Below are 15409 nucleotides of genomic sequence, written 5' to 3' on the forward strand. Positions count from 1 at the left end.
GTCCCCGATCAACACTGTTGGATTTCTGCAAAAAAGAGGCTCTTGTAACGACATGTATACTTAAAACATGGTTTTGTAATGGATTACGTTAATAAATAAAGTTTCACAATATAAAACTATGTTTTGAACTAACCATGGTTTATGAATACATCACAGATAAATTTTATCTGCTACACCAGTCTTTTGGCTGCAAAGTAATGTTCTTTGTTGTTTTTGGTGCACGATTTAATCTAGCAAAGAACAATTTGGCCTTATTTTGTTTCTGTTCTTAGAAAATTAAAGTAATAAACGAAAGCGATTTTCACAAATATGGTAAGCCTAATACATGGATAATTGGGGTTATTCAACAAACTATGGATAAACCAAACCACATTAACCAACACCTGAACCTAAAAAAAAGGTTAAGCAGAACAACTACAAGAAGTTCAAGCGAACATAGTTAACATCCAAGGCAAATGTCTACGGAGATTCTCAATCATCCAGGTTATGGTTGTTCCAAAAGTGCTGGACTTTCTTGGTTTTTTCCCTTGAAAACATTTTGCTTCTCATCCAAGAACTGAAGAAACTTCTTAGAGAAGCAAAATGTTTTCAAGGAAAAAAACCCAAGAAAGCCCAGTTGTCTTTCAGACAGCATCTTTTGACATCAAAAACAAATGTTGGGGTTTTATTTAATTTTCTCAGCCCTAAACGGGTAGATATTTAACCATTGTGTTTGCAGAAATTATACCTTCATGCTCCAGTGCAGCAAAATATTCCTGTTTCAATTTAAGCTTCAATTCTTGCTTCTTTAATTCCTCTGGGGATAAAGGAGTAGCTACTAGTTCAGTGGCAGATGGAGTATGTGTTCCTGGAGGAAAAAAGTAATATTGTAAAAAAATCTGAAGGTAAAAATGTTTGAATAGCTATTATCTTTGTATTAACAGACAGCTAATAAAGTAATATAGGATTTCTCAAACTGTGTGATGCTTTGTTCCCCTTTAAATACAGGTAGTCCTCAATTTACGACAATTGAGCCCAACATTTGCGTTAAGTGAGACAGTAGTTACGTCAATTTTGCCCCATTTTACAAGCTTTCTAGCCACAGTTGTTAAGTGAATCACTGCAGTTGCTAAGTTAGTAAGGGATGTGAAGTGAATCTGGCTTCCCCACTGATTTTGCTTACCTGAAGGTCACAAAAGATGATCACGTGACCCCTCTCCCAGGACACTGCAACCGTCATAAATATGAATCAGTTGCCAAGCATCTGAATTTTGATCACATGACCATAGGAACATGCAATGGTGTGAAAAATAGTGTGGAAAAGTCACCCTTTTCAGCTCCATTGTAACTTAAAATGGTCACTAAATGAACTGCTGTAAGCCGAGGATTACCTGTAAATGGTTGGACCATGCTCAAGAGTGTATGGATAAGATAGTGCTTAAATTGTCAAGGCAAAATGAGAGTGCTGTGTAGTGATTGTCCAGTTTGGTGTACTTAAAACTTTCTGGCATTTTCCTGGGGCCACTTATTATGTTGGGTTCTGGCACTGAGTCTATGGATCATCTCTAGATAGCTCAAGCACTGCATTTGTGCTCAACCACAAAATATTAGAAGGTTTGCAAGTGAACGGCGCCTCAAGACTGGAAGTGGGAAACAAGATTAGGCAAGAAGGCCCTGAACCTGGCCAGGTCATCTTGGATAGCATTTAGCCAGGCTGTGCACAGCCCAGCTCAGCATCAACAGCTCTGTGAAGCTCATTCCCATCTGAGCAGAGCAGGAATAAGCGCAGCCCTTCTCAAATTTGCTTGTTACCCTTTGAGAACTTCTGACAGTTCTAAAAAAGGAGTTTCATTCAAATATTTATAAAACACAAAGTCTGAACTTTGCTCATTTATCAAGAGTTGTTTGCCTAGTGTTGCTGCAGGAGAAATTTCCTGACTTGCCTTCAAAAGTTGAAGGTGCTCCATCATTGGAGGATTTGAAGAAGAGACTGGACAACCATTTGTCTGAAATGGTCTCCTGCTTGAGCAGGCGGTTAGACTAGAAGACCTCCAAGGTTCCTTTCAGCTCTGTTGTTCTATGTTCTATGAGTTAGATCTGCAGCAATGAACCCAAATAAAGCAATCATCCTCCCTGAAAAAATTCTGAGCATATATTTGCAACCAGATGTTTTTAGTCTGTGTGTGCTTCTTCCCTAGATTAAATATTCTCCTGGATCCTAGCAAGTTTCGGGACAAAAAAAACCTAACCCAAACTCTTTCTGAGTTTTGGGGAAAAGGAGGAAACTCTTTCCCAAGTTCCATAAAAATGTCTTTTGGTGTTGTCTTAACTAGACCATTCCTCCGCAACCTGGCTCTTTTGAATGTTCCCTGGAAGTACAACCTAAGAATGCTGGAGTTTTGTTTCCATTACATCTGGAAGATGCGGAGAAGTTTTAGGATGGCGTGGACAAGGTGTTTTTCTTACTCTTCTAGTATCTGTTTGCTGGTCCTGCTCTGAATAGGACCACAATATGTCACTAAACTTTGTTTACCTTTCTTTTTTCCTTTCTTATCGTCTTTGCTGTCCTTGGCTTTGACCGCTTTCCCATCTTTTCCACCTTTTCCTTCCTTTTCGCCTTTTCCTCCTTTCCCTTTTCCTTCCTTGCCACCTTTGCCAGCAATTGCTATTGAAGATCTGAGGCGCTCTTTTTCCTTCATTTCCTCCAGAAGCCGTTCTTTCTCCTCTTCCGCTTCTTTTGACTGAATTTCAGAACTCACCTAAAATTTTATATACCAACATTTATTAATAGAAATTTTAGAAGCATTAAAGTAGAACGGTGGTGAAGATGCTTTTTGAGCAAGAATATTGTTAGGTAAAGGTTAAGGTTCCCTGCACATGTGTCCTAGTCATTTCTGGCTCTAGGGGAGGTGCTCATCTCTGTTTCTAAGCCGAAGAGCCAGTGCTGTCCAAATACGTGTCCATGGTCATGTGGCCACATTGAACACGCACAGAGTGCTGTTACCTTCCCATCAAGGTGGTTCTTATTTTTCTACTTACATTTTTCATGTGCTTTTGAACTGCTAGGTTGGCAAAAGCTGGGACAAGAAACGGGAACTCACCCCGTTACATGGCACTAGGGATTTGAACCGCTGAACTTCTGATTGACAAGCTCAGAGTCTTAGCCACTGCGTCCCTTTTAAGACTATCATTAGTCCTTGCTTAATGACCACTCATTTAGCGTGTCAAGTTAGAAGCATGCTTATGCTGTTGCTGCCATTTTCACTTCTCAGCTTGCCATTGAACCGGAGGTTGGGGGGAAGACCAGGTTTGGAATGCCAGTTCCAGGTGACAAGAAGGAATTGTCCCATGGGAACCAAGATCATCTAACCAGATTGTCGACAAAGACTTCAACAGTTTCCCACAATACCTAGACATCTAATTGGACAACGTGACCTGTACTAATGAGGGTAGGAAGAAACTATTATCTAACTATGCAAAAACCACAGGAATTAAGTAGAGCTGGTTTTGCTTTCAGTCTGTGCTGAAATGATGTACTCAATAAATCTTTGCAAAAAGAGATTGGATCGTCTCAGCAGTGCTTGCTTATTTGGGTTCGTCAGTTGGAATCCTGACATAGGAACTATATGAAGTTATGGCGGATCCCCTAAAAAGAATTGGGGACCTGGTTCCAGAGTTCCAACATCATGCACACATTTTGTTTCTCTCTTTTATCCCCAGACATCTATGACCCGTCTCTTTAAATAAAGGCTTTACCTACCATGGAAGATATAGCTGTTGTAATATAATGCCATGTCTCTGTGAGCAGTTTCTCATCTGGGCTGAAATTAAATATTACACTTTCTGAAAACAGATCATCCTTGATCTTAACTGGAATCAATTTGATCCTTTCTCTGTTAACTTCTGGTGAAGGAGATCTGTGAGCAATCATAGGAATTCTTAAAGAAAGGGGAGGAAAGAGATAAGTAAGTCCTGCTTCCCCAGATGCTCTATTTTTAATGTATTGACTATATTTCTACAGTTTTACAGATTTTAACAGAAAATGTAGCACAAGCTTCAAAAGTATGGCTGACATTTGGGTTGGTTACACTTGCAATGGTGCCCAAGAGTGAATCACAAGTTGCAAGTTCTCCCATCATGCTTAGGACATTTAGTGTATAAATTGATTTTTGAGTTTTCTAGTTTCTTGTATCACTTTGCTTGATGAAGCGTTCTTGAAAACTCATTTTCATATTGTTTTATGCTGTTTTAATTCAGTTTAATACCTACTTAAGTGTATTGCTTTTATTTTGTATTTCCCTTCCCTCTTCTGCCCGCCCCTGAAATGCCAGGTGTGGCAAATTCCCAGTTATAGGGGATATATGTTTACTAATTAGAGAAACATAAAATACATATCTTTATCTAATTTACATCTCTCACACTTTGCTACCACAATACTTTCTTCCCACACATATTTAACAGTGTACATGTGACATATGTAATTAAGGAGTATGATTTGGATCATGAGGTTGTGGCTCTTATTTTTTGATGCTCGTTCCTTTGAGTGCTTTTGCTTTAGCCATGGAGTGGCTGCACTCCAAAATGTAATGGGTGGAATCAGAAGCAAAATAAATTTTATTGCATATCATTTTGCTTTAATAATCTAATTTAATGGAAAGTTAGTTAATAAGTTAATGTTAATGATTTTTTTTTGTATTCATGTCAAAAGCTCTGAGGTGCTTCCGGGTGGAAGTGACATCACTGTTGCCTTGGGGATGTCCAGTTGGGGGCTCCTTCCATGTTCCTAGCAGAAGCTAGAGTTAAGGATAACAGCTCAATCCCGCCCCACGGCAGCTGTCACATCTCGAATGCGAACTTGCCAACCTCCTGCCCAGAGTTCCAGCCACTTGAGACACCATGCTCTTATGTTAATAATTAATAAATAATAATTAGTTAATTACAATTAACTTAATTATTAACCATAAATGTAAGAGCCATGGTGGTGCAATGGTTAGAATTCAGTATTGCAGGATAATTCTGCCAACTGCCAGGAGTTCAATTCTGACCGTTCAAGATTGACTCAGTCTTCCGAGAGTAGGGCGGCATACAAGCTAAATAAATTCAATTCAATTCAATTCCATCCTTCCAAGGTTGCTAAAATGAGAACCCAGATTGTTGGGGGCAATAGACTGACATTGTAAATTGCCCAGAGAGGGCTGTAAAGCACTGTGAAATGGTATATACATTTAAGTGCTATTGCTATTAATTATTTAATACTTATTAATATATCTCCAATCACATATTTCACCATTTTCCTGTCTCACTGAAAATTACAATTTACTAACAATTGTTGGATAGTCCCTGTGGCCACTCTTCAAGGAGGCTGCTTTGGGTTTCAGACCACTCCATTCTCATTTAGCTATTTTTGTGTTATTTGACTGACCCTGGTTTTCTAGGGCCTCACATAGAGATGTTTTGTATCAAACACATATACACCTTTTTAAAGCTCATGTTTCATACCAGTTATGAATATATAACGGTAGTACATTCATACAAGTATTCTTTCTCCTATTTATATGTACTCCAACACAAATATATTTATTTAGTAATTGCTGCAGTTCTCCCATTTTTATCATACATTTTCATCTTGGACTCTTCCATAGATAGCTTTCTTTCCATCACATCTATTAAGGGTATTCTGGAAAAGTCAGAGCTGGTGTCTGTTGGAATTTTGCCTTCCATTGCTCTATAATAATCACTTAGAAGTTTTTTGGTATCTTGGAAACGGTCCATTTCATCCTTTATGATGTCCAAAGAAAACAAAAAAATTAATCCTCTTATCCCTCTGAAAATGCACAACAATTTTACAACATCTATACTGTTGTTAGAAAACTATTCTTAAAACAATCCCTTCTCATCTTTACAATTGGGGTTCCAATGTTTTGGAACAAAGGAGCTAGTGCCCAATTTTGTACATTTGAGCTATGTATTAATAATGTTAAAGGACTATGAGTTTTAACTATATGTTAATTAAGCATCCATTAATAATACTATTATTCCTGTTGGAGATTTATAATACTGTAGCTAAGCCAACAGACCTGACACAAGCTGAACATATTTTAAAAATCACAATTAAGAGAACAGTCATAAGATTGTATGCATCATTAATTATCTGTATGTGTTGTTTCTCTCTCTTTATCTTAAAATATGATTGTACTCCAACATTAACCATGAAGGTTTGATCAAATGTTTTAACAAATGTGTACTATATATATTGTAAATAGCAGATATGATTATTAATTAATTTAGCATTGCTGAAGATGCAGTGAATGTAACACTAAACCATGGTATGTTGAACAAGTCATAATAGTCTTGTCTGTCTATAGATTCTACAGAATAGAGCAAAAATATGAGTAATTGTCCAAAACCATCTAGTTTGGGCCTAAATGATAATTTTCACTCAATAATTCTTCAATTAGCATTTTACTTTCATTCTACAATTATGCTTAAATCCAACAAGAAAAATAATGTCAAGTACAATTTGCTAGGTTCAGAGAATCTGTACATCTGAAACAAAACTTTATGCACCTGTCATCCTTTTGATTTATTATTAGACTAAAAGCCGCTAAATATATAACTGAAAAGTAAAAACAGTGCCATGTATTCATGGGAAAATTCACAAAGCCACAATCTCAAAAGGGGGAAACAGAGACAGAAAGAGAGAGGAACCACAACAATAAACAATCCAGTTGAGTAGGACAATGATCAGGTCAAAGGTTTCAGCTTAAACTTCTTAAATCTGTACCAGATCTCCTCTAGCTTCTGCCAGTTCAGGGGTCTTGGGATTGAACAAGATACAGAATAAAGATATTATCTATCCTAATGCTACCCATGGTAACCTCTTTTTTGGTAATTTGTTGCATTTCTATCTGATATTCCTCCTATGTACCTCATTCAGGATCCCTTATGAGTCTACAAATAATGATGTCAACCCTAAGCTCAGTCTCCAAGAAGGATTCCTGTTACTGTTTGTATGAATCAGGGCCATGAAGAACCTTGAATCTGATTCTTTTGAGATACACTTAATGAATATTGGATTTATCTTGTTTGGATGACTTCAAACAAAAGCTGGACAGATATTTGTTGGGAGATAGGCAGCAGGTTAAATTTAATAGTCTATGTGGCTCTTTGCAATTATGATGTTATGTTTTTCCACTTCACTGTATCTGTCCAGTGGCCTAGAGAGAAGACTTTCACCTTTAAGGATTCACACGTTTGGAAAAATGGACAGGAGATTAAGAGTAGACTGGTGGTGGTGGTGTGCTTGTGTGTGTGTGTGTGTTGGTGTCTTAACATAGTTCTCCACCATACTGGTCATTGGTTTGGAGCTATTACCAATGGCCAGACTTGCACTGTGGATTCCTGTTTGGACAGGCAAAGCTACCCCAGTCACACAAAGCTAAGACTCTATCAACAATCTAAAAGTTTACAAATACCAGGGTTTCATGTGACTTTTTGAAGACCCAATAAATATTGTAGTGAGAAATGTGAATTGGTACCCAGTGGACTGTGCTATACAACGTGAATGTGACATCCATGTTGTAATGTAGTTTTGAACATTCATCTTCTATTTCTGTAGCCATAGGGTTCCATTGCAACTGGATTATAGAACTGTTATTTAATAACACTCTAAGCAATAAATAGCACAAAATGTTGAACCCTATACATTTGAATAGCAGAGAATTATTAATTATATTGGCTATTTTTCTAATAATCTAGTTATTCCTAGTTTCAGCCAAAAATTCATAACACATGAAAATGCAAAGCTCCTTTTATCATATTCCAGACCTGCATAAGAGAAAAAATGTGGTTCATCAGAAGCCCAATTCGGTCGGGCAACCAGCCATCGTTCATAATATCACAACGTTCCTGCTCAGCTTCTTCTCTCCTGTTCTCACAGATATCCCACAAGCGATCTCTTAAATCCTAAAAAAGATTTTTTAAAAACCAATAATGTTCTGAAACGTTCAAAATGTTCCATCCCAATCCTCCCCCCCCCCCGCCCCGCTCCCCATAAACTAGCTAAATACAGTTCCACTTCAGATATCAGCTGCTAGAGTTCCCACTTTCACACATACTGGGACTAAGGATCACTTCAGTTATAATCAAAGTGCAATTTTAAAGGTGACTTAAGGAGTGAAAATTTGCAGACAATAGACACAAACTATATTCAATCCATCAAATTAAACGTTTATGTTTACATTCAATTTAGTGATCAAATATGGTTCTGAGCCTAAAATATCATTTATCCCTGCCTTATATGTACCAAACCATACAAAAACTGATAATATTTTCATGGTTTCAATACAACCAGAGGTGGGTTCCATCCGGTAATTCGGCCTGCCACACCCCTGAACTGGTTCTTTCAATGGCACTATAGGCGGTGCCATCTTGTTTTTTGCTTCTGTGCATGTGCAGAAGTAATTTTTTACTATTGCGCATGCACATGTAGTGCATATCAAGCACGCACAAACATGCAGTGCGTCTCTGAGCGAACCGGCAGTAGCATCAGCCAGAACCCACCCCTGAATACCCAAAATCTTATTGTTACAAAATCTAAAGCAGATTTTCTTCATGTAGAATGGCACAGAGAAGACACACTATTCATAGAGTTTGCACTATCTACAATCTCTTTTTGCCAGAATGGTTGCTGTCTGAAAAAATAAAGGATTAGATGGGACATTTTTTGGCCGGGGAGGGGGGGGCACTGGTGGGAGACAAAAGCTACCAATACTATCAGGTGGATCTGGTATCCTTTACAGAAGCATGGAACATTCATCAGATACAAAGGTTAATTGTGAATGTGAATTGGATTCTTTCTAGGGAAGTTTTCATCATTGAAAGCCTCCCTAATGGGTAAGAAATCAGATTATATATGGTTGTTATTGGTTTTTTATACCAGTTTTATGGCAAACACCTCGGGCCATACATCACACAGGGCAAAGAAACATGTTGATTTCCAGATCTTCAAGCAGCCAATAGAGCCAATAGTAAGGGATTGTGGAAATGGAAATGCAGAACATCTGGAAAAAAAAACTACTATTCTTAACTTACACAGTCCAAGGCTATAGAATATGTTGGTGGCTAATGTTTTTTCTCATTGTAAGGTGCTGCTTCTCTGTGCCATTTGTTTTATAAAATGCTTAGTAGAAATCTCCGTTGCTTGCAATTTAAAACATTTCTCTCTTTTTAAAGAAGTAAAATAGATCAAATTGGAGGAAATCACACTTTGATTAATTTTCAACAACAATTCTAGTTATTAGGCAAAACAACAAGAACAACCCTCTCCCAGAACTAAACTATAGATGTTTTCTGTTCTAGAAAAATGCTTGAATAGCTTTTCTTTCATGAGTTATATTTGTACAATTTAATATTAAAATCATGAAGAAAATAAAGGTAACATTGAAGCAAACATTTCCATAAACTGACATTATGTTAATTTATTCTATTATACCAAAACATACTTTACTTTAAAAAAAAAACTTTCAGGGTACACTGAAAGTATTATATTGCTAATCTGTTTACATGTTTGCATGCATCATTTGAGGACATGTTTTTACTGTTTAGTTTTTTCAATGAAATAGGAAAGGATGTGACTTCACTGCTTATATCTCAGTAATTTATGATGGATTAAAAAAGAGACTGTGTTTTTTTTTTTTAAAAACTCCCACTTTCTACCGCAGTGTGGAAAATTATTGCCTCAATGAGGCTTTAAGCACTGCTTTTTTAAAGACAAAGTTTCTGTTCCTTTCCCTCTTTTATCTGACTCGCAAAGCTGCTTGGATAGGTGAGACCATAAACTTGTCATTCCCAGTAACCTAAGCAGGTGTTGTGGTCAGTGGCCACGTTTACCATGTGTTTTTAGAGATAAGCCAGTTTTTAGTCCTTTCATCTTTAGATTCTCGCTAGATACCATGAACTGAGAACCTGGTAGAGTTTTCTGTCTTACATTGAGGAAACCAAGCTCACTGGCACATTTAAGAGTACATTGGTGGCAAACAAATAATCCTATGTTCAATGAACCATAGAATTCATTGATCGGTTAACTAATCTCATCACCAAAATATATTTATTCTGTGGAATAAATGGGGGACAGTCACTAGGTAAAGTCAGAAAGCTGTGTTTTAAAACATAATGCTTAAGCCTTGATATCTATCTGTAGTGAAATTAATCCTTAATTTACAACAGTTCATTTAGTGAAACGTTTGCAGTTACAACAGCATTGAAAAAAGTAACTTATGACCATTTTTCACACTTAAAACTGTTGCAGCATCCTCAGAGTCATGTGATCAAAATTTAGATGCTTGGCAACTGAGTCAGATTAATGACGGCTGCAATGATCCAGTATCGTGTGATCATCTTTTGTAACCTTTTGATAAGCAAAGTCAATGGGGAAACCAGATTCCCTTAGCAACTGTGTTACTAACAACTGCAGTGGTTCACTTAACAACTGTGGCAAGAAAGGTAATAAAATGTCTCACTTAGCACAAAAAAATTGGTGGCTCAATGGTAGTCTTAAATCAAGGACTACCTGTATGTTCACGTCTACTTCAACACAACCTTATAATTTAAAGATGCTCCATATTTTTTCAAACCCTTTCCCAAGTTTTTTTTTTCTTTTACAAGAATGTCTTTGGGGAAAAAAAGATAAACCAATTGTCTTTCATGGAGTGAGAATTGGTAAAAACAATGCAAAGTATTTTCTGGCACTAGTTTATTTCAGTGGAAGCTGTTTAGAAATGAAGCCTCGAGGTATATTTCCCTACAATGCCACATTCATCTTGATAAGAAACAAAACCAACTTGCTATGAATTAGTAAACCATCTCCTACTTTTAGTTAATTCTTACGGTAACTCTTTGATGTAGTTCTTCTTTTGTTTCGTCATCATCCCATAAATCATCAGGCACTGAATTATAATCCATTTGCCACTGAGTCACAAATTCCTGCTTGTGGTCTGGACGCTTCAAATAGTCCTTGAAATGGTTTCTGTGGACAGTGAAATGAAAGATCCATCCAGGAGGTTGAAAGACAGCAGAAAAAGAGACATGAGGAAGTTGAACCCAGCAGTCCCAACACTCACCTTATGTCTGACAGGTAATGAATGATAACATGTTGCTCATGTCTGAGGCATCGAAGGGTTGCTTTGGTGCTATTGATATATGATCTCTCTATTGTTTCCCAATAAGGAACTAGGAATTCTGCTATTTCCTGTTAAGTTGTAAAAATACAGGATTCACGTGTATTTATCTATACATTGCCTATCTTAAATGTTAAGGAAAAGAAGAGCATGTCATATGTAGCCTCAGGTTATGTATCAGCCAAGTCCTATTGGTCTATATGGAAAACTTTCTGATAAGAAAGTTTCTTCTTACTCATTCTCACATGCTAGATAAATCCAGGCAATAATTGCCCTGCTATCAAGTTTATTTATTTTACTGCACTGATTTTTATTTTTCTTGACTAGAGTGCTGGGTCAGGTTTGCTGTATAGGTAGCTACAGTATACCAAACAGGAAGTGTGTAAAAATAGAATATAGATTGTGTCTCACACTAAACAGCCTAAAATTCTCTAGTCTTGGAAACCTTTCCACACCAAAATCAGAGAAAATGAAATGGTGGCAGTTCTGTCTAAGTTATATGAACAAAGCAGTTGCGGTTTTAAAATTTACAGTGGTGTGTGAATCTAGCTATTTGAGTTAATTACTATTACTGAGCATAAATTATGTCTTAATGCTGTCATTAGACAGTGCTGACAGAATCAGATTTCCTTGGAACAGCAGAAGACAAATATTGAAAAATAAATATTAAAAACTCACTTTTCTCAAGTTTTTTTAATGTAACATTTCACCCCTCATGTCTTCACGTTGAACTAGCAAGATAGATGGTAAGAGCCATTCTTAGCTAGTTGCTGAATGTAAGGGTGAGGATCTGAAGAATCACATATCAACCTAGTATTGTATAAATATGGCAGAGATTTCTTTCAAAATAATAAAAAAAGACAAAATGAAGCTAATTTCTCCAGTTTGATCCAATTGTCCTCTAGATGTATGGTAACTACATAGAATCCTTAGACACGTTGCCTAATCTGGATGTGGATTTGGATCACAAAACATATTTCTGATCACTGAACTTTGCAAGAGAAGGAAGGAAAGAGGGAAGGAAAGGAAAGGAAAAGAAAGGAAATGATAATCATAAACTGCTGTTTCTGGACAGCTTACTTGGGGTACTGGATCATCACAGTAAACCCATTCACTTGACCCAGGCTTGATTGTAGGTGGTTCAACAGTACTAGAAGGCAACATATCTTCAGGGGAAGATGACGTCTGCCCTTTTCCTCGTGGAGTTCCTTAAATACAAATAAAAGTAAAATGCCTTTTTTTCCAGGGAGAAGCCCTGACTTAAGGAATGACTTAAGAACAATAGAGAACAGTATCTTTAGACTGTCTTATGCCATAGAAATATTGATGTTTTGCTCTCATGGCAATCAACTTATCACCCTTATAAATGTGCTTTTTTGGACCAATATTTGGGGACTTTGATTTTGATCATAGTGTCATATGTATATTTGTTTATGTAAGTATGTATGTGTTTATATTTGTGTCTGTACATGAAAAGATGCTGTAAAGTTCCTTAGGAAGGAAAGAAAATGAGATTAGGCCATCCTCTACTATGTATATACCAGCTTGCATTAAACTTTCTCCAAGGGCTTCTTCTTGCCCTATCCTAGACCCAGACTTAATTTTTTTCAGCACTCGCCTTCTTCTGAACAGTGATTCTTTAAACAGTTGCAACAAATGAAAAGAGATTTTAGACATTAGCCACCCCATGAATGAACAACAATATATGATTAATATGTAGTAGAGTGGGAGCTAGTTTTTTATGTTCCTATCTGGATTTCTTATTCTTTCCATCACATGTTGGTAACCAATTTTACTACTCTTCCATTAGTTCTTGCACTGGAAGAGATTTTCTGGAGATTCTTTGTACTCCTTGTAAACGTCTTTGCTCTGGCTTACTAAGTTATCACATCACCTGTTCCCAAGAAGAATTTTTTCAATCTTGGATCTGAACTTCTGGTCATTTCCTTTGTGCACAATTACAGTTGAGATTCTGATGGAAAAGAATCTGATTATTGAGCTATTGGACCTACTCCCTCAAGGATGCCAATGCCAAAGTATGATAGTTATTCAGTTCACATCAAAAATAATCCATCATTTATTCCTTCACTTAATATGTTCCTAAATCCAAATGTTTGTATTTATATGACATAGCGTGACAGATAACAACTTTTAAATAAACGTGCTACACTTTATGTTTATAGCTCTGGGGCATCATCATAAATATGGGAAGGGGGAACTGATTTAACCACAAGTAAGCTGCCAACTTAATTTTATTCAGTATTGATTTCTCATCTGATTTGTTACCCATGGTAATATACTTTGTAAATACCAGAGATCTCTACTATAAAATATTAATTCTCACTTCCAGATTTAAAATGTCTACCAGGAAATTCAGCCAGCAAATAGAATGTAGTCCATTACAAATATGTCTGCCAAAGCTACAATACCTGCTAACCATAAATACAGTACAGGTCAACTTTTGTGCAGGATAAATTAAGTGCATCCAAAGCTCAGTTTTATTTTATTCTATATAAACCGGGATCTCTAATTGAGAAACTATTTTCCAAACCAACATACAATACTTTTACCCACATCCTCAATTGAAGACTCACTAAGTACAGCAATTCTTATACAGAATTAAGAACCTTTTATAAAAAGTATTGTCTTGTCTTTGTCCAATTTATTTTGATCAATCAATCAACCAACCAAAATATGATCAAAATATGCCACAACTGTTTGAAAATGAAAGTCGTGAATATATTTTTAATCAGCAAGTACTAAATTTAACAACAAAATTATCTCACCTGGTTTAGCTGCTGATTCTTTTCCTTTGACTGTTTCATCTTTCTTTACCTTTTTACCTTTAGCAGGTAACTCTGATGAAGTGATCTCTGTAGGACATTTAATATATATATGAAATATTTTGAGATATATTACCTTGCTCTTGTTAAGTTGGATGTTTCTCCTGTCTAGGATTAAACTCAAATAAGGGGGAACATGGAAATAACTTCAAAAATAAAGAAATATTTTGGCTTATAGTAGTTGGGTTGATTACCAAATCAGTTAAAGATCTAGCAACTGCGTTTTCACAACAAACCCAGTTTGTCTAGTTTATTATTCACTGTATTTTGTGAACTCCAATATGGTTTAATTCAATAACCAAAGTAAACTGAATCTGAATCTAAGCAGTAATTAGTAATCATGGTCACTGTTAATTTTCGCTTTCTCTATCAATTTCATAAACTCGTCAAATCATAAGACAGTGGAAAGGAGAAAACAACAGTTGAGACTAAAGGTGAACAGATGTGGAAATTATTTATAGGAATAACGAAAATCTTCGGTCCATACTTCAAGTGTGTCATGGAAATAATGTAATTAAAAGGCTTTTGTTGACCAATTATTTTCTCTTCATTTCTTCTAGTTATTTGATATGGTAGATAAGGTAAGATAGGGAAAGGAAACTTACTAGTGATTGGGTTTTCATGTAATGCCAAGCTATGCCTAATTACAATTTATTAAATAAATCACTCTTAAATTATGCTATACACTAAACCAATATTTTAACACTTTTACTGTGTTTGGGGAAATACAGTTATTTAAATACCTCCCAAACTGGACATGGAAAATGTATAAGCAATTAAATTGATTTTTAAGTCTTGTGGAGTTAAATGAACCCATTAACTCAATTCCCAACTCTGTCAATTTTTCCAGGATTGTTTAATACAAAGGTCAAAATTATTGTCTCCCAATACTTGGCTTGCCATAACTGAGCTGCAGACATCCATACAACTACTAGATGGTAGCAAAGGGGTAGAGCTTTATCTATGCCATCTAGAGGTATTATCCATTTTTTTCAGCCCAAATACAGAAGGTCCATAAAAAAAGTAAAACACATGTTCAGTGTTGTGACATTAGAGGTTTTGCCCTCTGGGAGGTCAACATCTTTTAAGTGCATTCCCCAGCACTAAGGTAGTTTCCTATCTAGTACAAATTCATAAATCATAATTTATAAACCATATTGAGAGAGTTCACATTTAATTTTTAAAAAGTGTATCGCATGGGATAATAAATGAGCCCCGAGAGAAAAATTTGTGAGGAGGTCTCTTCTCATTGAAATGACCATTCTTCCCAAGCTACCACCTTGATCATATCTATAGATTGCCACTTTTTAAATCTTTACTCCAGGTTATGGTAACTAACGATCATAGCCCTACCTGGAAAGCAAAAGGATTTGGTTTGCACTGTACTTGTTTATTTCTTACTGCAAAACT

General features: G+C 36.3%; 1 protein-coding gene across 1 annotated transcript in view; it reads right to left on the reverse strand.

The window, feature by feature from the left end:
- The window catches only part of SPEF2 (sperm flagellar 2), a 109316-nt gene that overhangs the window by 30152 nt on the left and 63755 nt on the right, over positions 1–15409 (reverse strand). The window contains exons 21-29 of the mRNA XM_032213895.1: positions 13943–14029; positions 12237–12364; positions 11100–11227; positions 10867–11005; positions 7807–7944; positions 5597–5757; positions 3740–3917; positions 2513–2738; positions 728–847 (exon numbers count right to left, since the gene is read on the reverse strand). Coding sequence (XP_032069786.1) covers positions 728–847; positions 2513–2738; positions 3740–3917; positions 5597–5757; positions 7807–7944; positions 10867–11005; positions 11100–11227; positions 12237–12364; positions 13943–14029 — 1305 coding nt within the window. The remainder of the gene's footprint in view (positions 1–727; positions 848–2512; positions 2739–3739; positions 3918–5596; positions 5758–7806; positions 7945–10866; positions 11006–11099; positions 11228–12236; positions 12365–13942; positions 14030–15409) is intronic.

This window comes from Thamnophis elegans, chromosome 3 (assembly GCF_009769535.1).
Source record: "Thamnophis elegans isolate rThaEle1 chromosome 3, rThaEle1.pri, whole genome shotgun sequence".
Lineage (NCBI taxonomy): Eukaryota > Metazoa > Chordata > Lepidosauria > Squamata > Colubridae > Thamnophis > Thamnophis elegans.